At 34.8% G+C, this 10,156-nt stretch overlaps 2 protein-coding genes across 2 annotated transcripts; one reads left to right on the forward strand and one right to left on the reverse strand.

Annotated features, from left to right (window-relative positions):
* Window positions 1–3,456: 3,456 nt before the first annotated feature.
* Window positions 3,457–6,766, reverse strand: LOC143576823 (uncharacterized). Its single transcript, XM_077060835.1, has 9 exons — window positions 6,740–6,766; window positions 6,444–6,650; window positions 6,268–6,366; window positions 6,125–6,180; window positions 5,904–6,015; window positions 5,580–5,759; window positions 4,751–4,981; window positions 4,012–4,203; window positions 3,457–3,595 (listed from the first exon to the last, which is right to left on the reverse strand). Exons 2-8 carry the CDS (start codon window positions 6,507–6,509, stop codon window positions 4,102–4,104), a joined length of 846 nt encoding a protein of 281 aa, XP_076916950.1. The 5' UTR covers window positions 6,510–6,650; window positions 6,740–6,766; the 3' UTR covers window positions 3,457–3,595; window positions 4,012–4,101.
* A 648-nt stretch (window positions 6,767–7,414) lies between these two features.
* On the forward strand, window positions 7,415–9,191 carry LOC143576824 (ATP-dependent zinc metalloprotease FTSH 12, chloroplastic-like). Its single transcript, XM_077060836.1, has 5 exons — window positions 7,415–7,484; window positions 8,135–8,415; window positions 8,488–8,565; window positions 8,646–8,888; window positions 8,994–9,191. Exons 1-5 carry the CDS (start codon window positions 7,415–7,417, stop codon window positions 9,189–9,191), a joined length of 870 nt encoding a protein of 289 aa, XP_076916951.1.
* The last annotated feature ends 965 nt before the right edge of the window (window positions 9,192–10,156 follow it).

Genomic DNA, 10,156 nt, shown 5'->3' on the forward strand with positions numbered 1-10,156 from the left:
TACCCTAATTTTCGAAAGCCTAAAACTGAATGCTTATACGATTTATTAATACAAAATTTATGAGAATCAATATAGCTATTTTAATACAAAATTGTTTTAACTTGTTTAAAGGAGTTGGTATTTTGTTAAATTAGAAGTTATTAAGTTAAAGATGAAGTATAACTAAAGCAAAACTAAAAGGACTGAGTATGTAAATAATAGAAAATAAAGATCAAGGGCCGTTTCTGTCATTTCTTGAAAGTTGAGTCATCAGCTTCAAATTACCGTCGGAAGTTTTAAAATTGACTCCGGCTTAAGTTTTCCGGTGAACGTATTTTCCGGCAAGTTTTAAACATCAAAATTAACGAGCAAATCGATCAATGGACGATGCCGATTGACTCGAGAACCTTTACCGAAAAAGATATATACATATATAAAAGTGTGGGCCCCCGAAAATTACGTGCCCCGGCCGAAGGTGCGGCTCGCACACCCTCCGGGCCGGCCCTGATTATGTTTTATAGAGGAGACACGTAGGCATGTGATCATTTGATTCACAAAGCCAAATTTTTTTTTATAAATGTCTTGATTGTAAGACATAGAGGTGTGCTCACAAACCGGTTCGCTTGGTTTTAACAAAGATTTGGACCAAACCGCTAACTAGTCTTTAGAGAAAACAAACAAAAAAAACTGCCATGTATGGTGGGTCTGCTAACCGGCCAGTTTTACCAGTTTGGTGGTTTAACGGGTAAAACTTTGCTAGATTGCGGGTTGGAACCAATTTTTCTATTTTTAAAACATCATTAGATTGTAGTAAATTTTAACAAGATAAAAGATAATTCATGATTATGATACGAATACATAACTATATATTTCAAATAAATAAAAAATGTAAAGTTGGTCAAGCAGTCGGTTCGGTATACATGACCAATTCCAAGTTTCAAACCAGGCTAAACCCTTGAACCACCAAACCATGAAAACTGAACAGTTTTTTAACACCCCACTGAGATGATGCACATTTAATTTAAAAAGTAAATCAAAATGCAACTGTACTCACTATTTTCTGGAACCTAGTAGACCCCCAGTAGACCTGTCAGAAAAGCAGACATAATATAAGATTCTACCAACTGTAATCGTGTAAATCAGTCAAAATTACAAACAGCATCACATACCAACTCTTAAACCAGACAAATATATAATCTTATTCTATTTTGGTTATGATCCAAATGGATTGATACAGGTTGTGTTTAATCTCAAATGAGTCAAAATATATATAGAAAGGGATTAGCTAAAGAGGTTTGGGTAAAATGAGTTAACAAAAAAAAAGAAGCTGAAATTCGTCCTGAATCATTCTCTTTCGAATATTTAGATGATTACCATAGCAATACCCGTTGCAATCCTAATCACTTTAAAAGTCACTTTTAAAATGGGCAAAAAAGCATATGCAAATCAACCCAGCCCAACCCGGCCTGTTTCGGCCCATACCTTAAATATTACCTGGGCTGCTGTTTCGCATGGTAACTAGGACCAGGCATCCCACTGTTAACAACCTTGCCTTGAGCCCCCAATGTAGGTCTATCAAGATTTGTTCCATTACCATTTACCAGCATTTGCTTCATTTGATCATTATGTTTGCTCAAAACTCTCACGCCAACAGGATTAAATGAAACACCATTCGGGTGATGTGGTTCGCTAAAATATGAATTAATCGACGGGCCCTGCTTTAGTCGGGTTTGGGCCATAGGGGTAACAGCAACAGAAGACACTAGTGATGGGTGAGCAGCGGCTGCAGAAGCGGCAACAATGGCAGCACGGACTTTTGCACGAGCCACCATACCAGCTATGATCTCTTGTGCACCCTCTTGCACTTGAATATAATCCCCTTCAATAACAAACAACTGAGTAACAAAAAAGAAAGACAATTAAGTTACTCTTGCCGCCAATTGAAGAAAAACATAGTTTTTACTTTTTACAGTCAAGATAACATGAGCTTACTTCAGGATGACCGCGCAAAAAAACATCAAGTTTTCCGTGTTTACTCTCATAATCTGACCAGTGAAGTGGTGCCAGCATTTTTGTGAGCCGACTCAGAAGCTGTCAGGAAGTGTTAATAACATCGTTAATAATACTACAATTTATTGTAAACCTTTACTTATGAACAGTTGATTCAGGTAATTTGGTTGCGTTCTATCTCAGTCAAACCGGTCAAATAATAAAACTCAGCTACAAAGAGACCCGGTTAGACCAGTTCAAAGTCATATTTTAAGGACAAAACATCTTCTTAACTAGTTATTAGGCCTGTAAACAAACTGAACATTCAGTATATAGATCGTGAGCTGTTCATTTGTTTAACAAACGAACAAAGATGAACAGAAAAGCTTGATCATTTAGTAAAACGAACATTAACACGTCTCGGTCGTTCATCTATGTTCATTAGGTTACGTTTGTTTAAGTTCGTTCATTGATATAATTATTTAAAATTTTACGAATCATTAAAACTTAGTCTAGTTTTAATAACTTCCGTCCAACACATTGTTTTTCACATTGCTTCTAACTGGTTTTAGTTCAGTTATATTCATTCATCTATGTTCAGTTATGTCTGTTAGTTTATGTTCATGAATCGTTTGTTTCTACTGTTAACGAACAAACAAAAACATGAGCATGTTCATTTTCTTAACGAATGAAAATAAACAAAAAAAAAACCTCGTTTGTGTTCGATCGTTTGTTCAAATACAAACTAATCATGTGTCAGAAAACAGATTAGTTCAAAGTAAAAAAACGAACACAAACACAGTCCATTCATGTTCGTTCGGTTTGTTTACAAGCCCACTAGTTATTATTCAAAGATTTAATTAAACTATTGTAAAAATACTGCTTTTAGTAAATCATGTTTACCAAAATAAATAATAAAAAGGAACAAGGTGCTGCTACGAGTCAACTGTTACTCGACCCGTTCATTTAGCCACATGTAGAAAACTGTAACTAACCGTTGAGCTGATTTGTATTCTTCTACCAGAACCAGGTGGTATTGTGCGAACGACACAAGCCAACAAAGTTTCTTCATCAAATAGATTATCTGTAGCCTTTCCAACTGAAAAATTGCGCTTAACACTATCCACCTTGTTCGGAGTGACCACACTGATCTTCACTGACTGAGATGCAATTGCAGCAGAACCGAGCTGTTCTGTACTAGAATTTTGAGCTTCAACTTTATGATTAGACACAAAATTTGAAACCTTTTCCTGTGTTTTCGAAACTGAAGATCAGCTTACCATATTAAACCCGGTAATATTGTGAGACAGAATAGTAATTAACACAAACCTGAGGTGCAATTTCATTGTCAGAAGAATTCAACCTTAGAGAGCCATGAAGCTGAGAAGATATTTGTTGTAAACCTTGCTGTAAAATAGAATAATGTCAATTCATAAATAAGATATGAACCGACAAAAAATAGAACTTTATATAATACCTGTTGTTTCTCATTTGTTGAAGATGGAACGACATTCAGAAAATCAGAACCCAAAGTTTGTCCATTTACAGATGCTTCATAATCATAATTAGTTTCCGGTCTCAACAAATTCTGATCATTCTGAGAAGATTGCCGTTCACGGTTTGGCATCTGTAAAATTTCAGAGCGAGCCTGAAAGAAAAGAAGCAAAATTATATAAGAAATGGTCATGAACATTGTAAATCTAGAGGTGGCAACTTCAAATGCTTAAAACCAGGTTCATTGGGTTGTGGTTTTATTTATAACAAGTCAAAAAGGTAAAGTTAAGTAAAATGCAGCTAAAATTAAACACCATTAATGTGGTAAAACAAATAAAATCTGAACAAAACTTGCTTGTTTTGATAGACTCGTTTTTGCCCGTTACACAACCCTCTCAAATTCCCACACGTACACAAAACAGATAGTAAATCAATACAGGTGGGAAATTGAGCGGGTTGTGTAACATGCAAAAATGACTCTCTCTCTCTCTCTATATATATATATATACACACATACACACACGTGTGTGCGTGCGTGTGTGTGTGTACCTGTTGATTCTGCCAATGTGGAATAGAAGAACTTGCAGCTAAAGAATGTAACTGGCCAATATGAGATTGAACAAGATGTGAATTCACATTCTAAGGGTGATGGAAGAGAAACGGATGCAATTGTCCAGATGAAAAATAAGGCGGCATTCCATGTAAGGACTTTGACGTCATAACAGCAGGGATATCGTCAGTCTGAAATATATATATATATAGAGAGAGAGAGAGAGTCATTTTTGCATGTTACACAACCCGCTCAATTTCCCACCTGTATTGATTTACTATCTGTTTTGTGTACGTGTGGGAATTTGAGAGGGTTGTGTAACGGGCAAAAACGAGTCTATCAAAACAAGCAAGTTTTGTTCAGATTTTATTTGTTTTACCACATTAATGGTATTTAATTTTAGCTGCATTTTACTTAACTTTACCTTTTTGACTTGTTATAAATAAAACCACAACCCAATGAACCTGGTTTTAAGCATTTGAAGTTGCCACCTCTAGATTTACAATGTTCATGACCATTTCTTATATAATTTTGCTTCTTTTCTTTCAGGCTCGCTCTGAAATTTTACAGATGCCAAACCGTGAACGGCAATCTTCTCAGAATGATCAGAATTTGTAAATCAATAACATGACTTGAAATAAGACAGAACAGCCTTTATACAACCTACCCTAACTTAACACCAAAATAATGAAGATCCCTTGTAAAATAAATATTAAATACATTAGCCAGCATCTATACCTTTGAAGAGACAATTTCTGCATCACCATTTTGGAGACGCCTTGAATCACTCTCAGGGTTGCTTCCTGCACTAGCTTCCAATTGGTTTCCATTTCCATGCACAAAATGAGATGCTTCCTTTACATTTATTTGATTACCACTTGATTTATTTCCACTTCTTTCTCTTGCCTCAGATAACTCACTCTCAAGCTGTTGTAGTGTGTGAAGATGAAGCCACTCCATCTCAGAAAACTAACACAAATTACCATAATAAATGTTACTATAAAGTAATCTAGTATTAACTATTGAATGTTTTTAACCAATAAAGATGAATTATTTACTTAATATCAACTCGTGATCAACATGGTGTTGAGTGTTGACATATCCACTGTCTGATGGAAAACAGCTCAGTCAAGTAAGAAATAACCCAAGAACACTTATTTTTTTTCAATAAATTAATGTTTTATATCATTACTGCTACTACTTACTACAATAATCTAATTCTTCAAATAAAATATAATTTAAGAGGTCATATCCATTACGTAAATAACTACTGTGTTTAATAATATAAATCTTTAGAAAAAACGGTTGTAAGAAGCTATATGTATTAAAATCAAATATGCGGAGACTTTCTATTCATTTGACTCATGCGACCCACCCGTTTGAAATAAAAAAGACTTAAGAAAAATTGTCTGTTCACATTTCACAAGTAAACTTGTCACTCAAAAAAATGTGTTTATCTAATAGTGATATTTAGCAAATAACCATGAATAACATTCAAGTTAAATAAACAACCAGCTATAACTATCTGAGTATAAACCATAATCATTGCTGAAATAAATTAACAAACCTGTCTCTGGCAACCAAGCCAAAGCTGATTGTATTGTTCTGTGCGTTCTCTCAGTTCAGCTTGCAACGAGTGATTTGTAGTTGACTGCAAAGCATCCATCTCCTGAGCTCTTGCAATCCAAGCTTGTGCTTCCCTTATTTGTTCATCTTTATATAGGATAGTTTCTTGAGCAACTCTATGCTGCAAAAGATAGCATTTATTACAATAAAATTTCACTAAGAGAAAATAAATCCGACAATAATCAATCAAATAATAACCTATAGGATGTTTGTTGCACCATTTTATATATTACAGAATCAATCAAACAACAAACATACAGAGTACCTGATCCTGCAATTCTAAGAACTGTCTTTCCTTTTCTTGAACATGTTCTTGTAATTCATGGATCTTTTGAAGATGTTGAGCCCTTTCAGCTTCAGAATTATCGCGTTCTCTCCTGTAAATACATATACCACAACTCAGATTACAATAATCAAACATAATAATTAGTAGATGCCCAAAAAGTTGTGATTAATACAATAGGGAGATCAGATTTAAAGAGATACCGATAAGTTGCCAGTTTCTTATTTTGCTCACGTAAAAGGTCCTCTTTTGCCCATGCCTGTAAAAACGCAGAATAACAACTGTATAAATAATAACAGATCATAAGCAGGTATGAGAGACAGTTAACAAACGTGTAAGCACATACCGCTTCATGCTCCAACTTAATCACATGGAGCTCTTTATCTTTATCACCCACAGTTATTTGTAAGTCCATTATAGCCTTTTCTCTTTCACGTAGTTGTTCCTTTACGCATAAACATAAACAGTCTAGTAAGCATGCATATAAAGCACAAAACTTGCAATTAAAATAGCCCAACACACCTGAAGTTTGGCATTCGAATCAATTTGCTCTTGAATCTGAGAATCAAAGCGTTCCTGCATCCCCATTACTAAAAATTGAGCTTTGAGATTAACCTCTAAATGCTGAAGCTGTACTCTTTGTTTCACAACTTCATCAACATGCACCTCATGATTCGAACCTCCACCGAGAGCAGTGATAGGACAAAAGTCGGTCAAAGGCTGATGCACCTTAACAATCAACAAAATCACACTCTCAACTTAATAATAATAATAATAATAATAATAATAATAATAATAATAAAATCCACAGTATATACCTCGTAAATCCGTCTCTCGTCGCCTTGCCCTAAGGGGGTGTTTGGTAGAGGGAATTGAGGGGTGAGAAATGGAATTGGAAAGAATTCTCTTGTTTGTTTATGAAAAAGAGGCGAGAAATGGAAATAAATCATTTCCATTTCTCTGATTTCGTTTCTCTAAAAAAAGCGGAGAATTGGATTTCTAGGGTTCCATTTCTCAGTCTCATTCCAGGGTTTCCTCCATCGATCTGCTAGGTATGATTCTTCCATCCTCTCCTTCTTCTTTAACAACATATCTTTTGATTTTTGAAACCCTACTTTACGATTTTGCTTGCTTCTGCTCCTTCACTCTTCCGTCACATTAACATGTTCTTTATAACTACGATTTCTTCATCTTCGTATCAGTTTCTCTGTATATCTATTTGAACCAAGGATGAAAGCCATTTTATATATGGGGTTTCAGTATATTACCCATGACCCAGGTACTTTTCATTCTTACTTGATACATAAAGTTGTAACATGAGTAAATGGTCGATTACAAGGGCTGTGTGCATCCGGCGATTTAAGTTCCTATCAAGTAACACGATTTAACTTAACTTCAATCTTCATCCAATTTGGTTAGAAAAAAGTCACACGTACATAAATTTATAGTTTTGTGTAATTTGTAGCTTTAAAGGTGAGGATGAAAATGAAAACATGAGCTTTCAGGTTGTGAAATTGAAGACACAGGATAAAAATAAACTTCAGGAAGAATTAGGGCTTTCAGGTTAGTTTTAGAAATGCCATTTTTGTATCTAATGTTTAGGCCTTTAAATGAATCGAATGAACACAAACGGAGCATGTTCATGTTCGTTCATTCGTTTAGCTTTAACCGAACAAGCGTTTGAACACGAACAAATAAATGAACAGGGTTTTCTTGTGTGTGTTTGTTTGTTAAGAAAATGAACGTATTCGTCTATGTTTGTTTGTTAACAGCATAAAGTATAAACGAACGGTTCAGGAACTTAAACAAACAAACGTAACTGAACATAGATGAACAACATAACTGAACTAAAACCTATTAAAAGTAAATGTGAACAACAATGTTTGTGGTCTAAAAAGTTATTTAGACTAGAGTAAACTTTAATGGGCCTAAAAATTTAAATGAATATGTTAACGACCTAAAAAATTCGTAAACCAACGAACATAAAATAATTTAAATGAAAAAACGTAAACGAACGTTCATGAACATAAATGAGCGAACGGGACAAGCAATCATGTTCGTTCGTTTAACTAAATGAACAAAACTTTGTGTTCATGTTCGTACGTAAATAAACGAACATAAACGAATAGTTCACGAACTGTTCATTGAGCGTTTGGTTTGTTTACAAGTCTACTAATGTTTAGTAAAAATATCTGATGGTTTTCTGTTGCTAGATAATAATCAAGAACCTAAAGGAACATGGCAAGAAAGCCTGCAAATATGGAAAGATATTCTGAGAAGGGAGCAATTAGCCGAACAGTTAGATTCATCACGTGCTAAATATGCAATTGAATTTGACATGAAAGAGGTTGAAAAAAGTTTTCGTGAAGAAGATGCAAAGGCGAAAGCCAAAGGCACACAAGGCGTTAGAGCACTTTGGATATCAAAAAGATGGTGGCGTTACCGCCCTAAACTGCCTTACACTTATTTTCTTGAAAAACTTGAACATTCTGAGGTCAGACATGTGACTTTTTCTTAGATTTCTCTTTCTGAACACCTCATTTTTCTCAATATAGAGCTTTGACAGGTGGCTGCTGTTGTGTTCACTGAGGACCTGAAAACATTATATGTAACAATGAATGAAGGGTTCCCTCTAGAATATGTTGTAAGTTTCATACTTTTAATATATTAAAAACTCTGCAACTTTTTCCTTTGACTTTGACTGATTCGGGTTGTTTTCTATAGGTTGATATGCCTCTTGATCCATACCTTTTTGAAATGATCACAAATTCAGGAGCTGAAGTTGACTTACTTCAAAGGAAGCAAAGCTATTACTTATTAAAGTTTATAATTGCATTACTTCCCGGAATCTTGGTTTTGTGGTTTTTAAGGGAATCGCTAATGCTTTTACACATTACTTCAAAAAGATTCCTCTACAAGAAGTATAATCAGCTTTTTGACATGGCTTATGCCGAAAACTTTATCATGGTAACGTTATAATCTTCATATAAAACTTACTTTCTTGTTAGATATATACATATTTCATGGCCAATTTTTTTTTATTTTTATGTTAAATTCATTTTACAACTGCAGCCAGTTAGAGAAGTTGATGAAACAAAATCAATGTATAATGATGTAGTGTTAGGTGGAGATGTTTGGGATCTTTTGGATGAATTAATGATTTACATGCGGAATCCTATGCAATATTATGAGAAAGAAGTCAAGTTTGTTCGGGTAATTTTAAATATTTTGTATGATCAAATATTTGAAATAGGCCTGCAAATGAACTGAACGTTCAGTCATTTGTTCGGCAGGAAGTTCGTTTCATTACTAAATATTTGGTTGGAATTTATGCATCTTTTTATATGTTTTTTATTTTTTAATAAATATTTGTTATGAAAAAAATACTTGTGCTAATGATAAAGTTGATATAATTATCTGTTTATTTCCTATGTACCAAACAAGAGAAATGATTCTCAGCTATATTTCTCTACTGAAATCTCTGTACTACCAAACAGAACAGTCAATTCTCATTCTCCAGACCAATTCCCTTTCTCTTCAATTCCATTTCTCTATTCCATTTCTCTACAATTCCATTCTCTGTACCAAACACCCCCTAATTTCGCATGGTAATAATAATAATAATAATAATAATAATAATAATAATAATAATAATAAGATAAGGGCCCTAATATTAAGAATTGGTAGGGTAAGAATTAGAATTACGCCCTGCTTGCGGTGCACGCATATAATGTATATATGTGTGAACCCTCGGGTGGGCAAAAGTAAAATTGCACTAATTTTGACGTTATTTTACTAATCTCGTGAAAATAACGTTAAAAGTGGCGGAAGGTTAATCAGGCATCATGTGGTGGCGTTGATAGCCGAAAGACAAGGGCACATGCACCAATCAGCCGATGTCCCGATGATTGAGTGCTATGTGCCTTATGTCCAAGGCTTGATGCAAAACCACTATCGAGCCGGGGGTCTCACCGGAAGCAGTCTCTCTATCCCTATGGGATAGAGGTAAGGCTGTCTACATCTTACCCTCCTCAGACCCTACCATAGCATTGCTATTGGTGGGATATACTGAGTACGATGATGATGATGATGATGATGAGGGTAAGAATTAGAATTGACCTCGGAAACAGCACGCCATTCTTTCCGAGTAAGATGTGGTGCGACGGCGGCCGCCTCCATCGGAAATCAAAACACCGATTAATAATAATAATAATATTTTGAAACCCTAGCTAACA

The sequence above is a fragment of the Bidens hawaiensis genome, unplaced genomic scaffold, assembly GCF_021521415.1.
Source record: "Bidens hawaiensis isolate Kalapana, Puna unplaced genomic scaffold, B.hawaiensis_p1.1 tig00028310_1, whole genome shotgun sequence".
NCBI classification, from domain to species: Eukaryota; Viridiplantae; Streptophyta; class Magnoliopsida; order Asterales; family Asteraceae; genus Bidens; species Bidens hawaiensis.

Bases quoted from the DNA above. Each gene is read 5' to 3' on its own strand.
- LOC143576823 (XM_077060835.1), bottom strand. From the start codon at position 6,509: ATGGGGATGCAGGAACGCTTTGATTCTCAGATTCAAGAGCAAATTGAT. The intron at 5,760-5,903 runs GTACTCTGTATG...TATCTTTTGCAG, and splicing joins TCTTAGAATTGCAGGATCAG to CATAGAGTTGCTCAAGAAAC. The intron at 4,204-4,750 runs GTATAGATGCTG...TATATATTTCAG, and splicing joins CAGAAATTGTCTCTTCAAAG to ACTGACGATATCCCTGCTGT.
- LOC143576824 (XM_077060836.1), top strand. From the start codon at position 7,415: ATGAGCTTTCAGGTTGTGAAATTGAAGACACAGGATAAAAATAAACTT. The intron at 8,416-8,487 runs GTCAGACATGTG...GAGCTTTGACAG, and splicing joins AAAAACTTGAACATTCTGAG to GTGGCTGCTGTTGTGTTCAC. The intron at 8,889-8,993 runs GTAACGTTATAA...TTACAACTGCAG, and splicing joins ATGCCGAAAACTTTATCATG to CCAGTTAGAGAAGTTGATGA.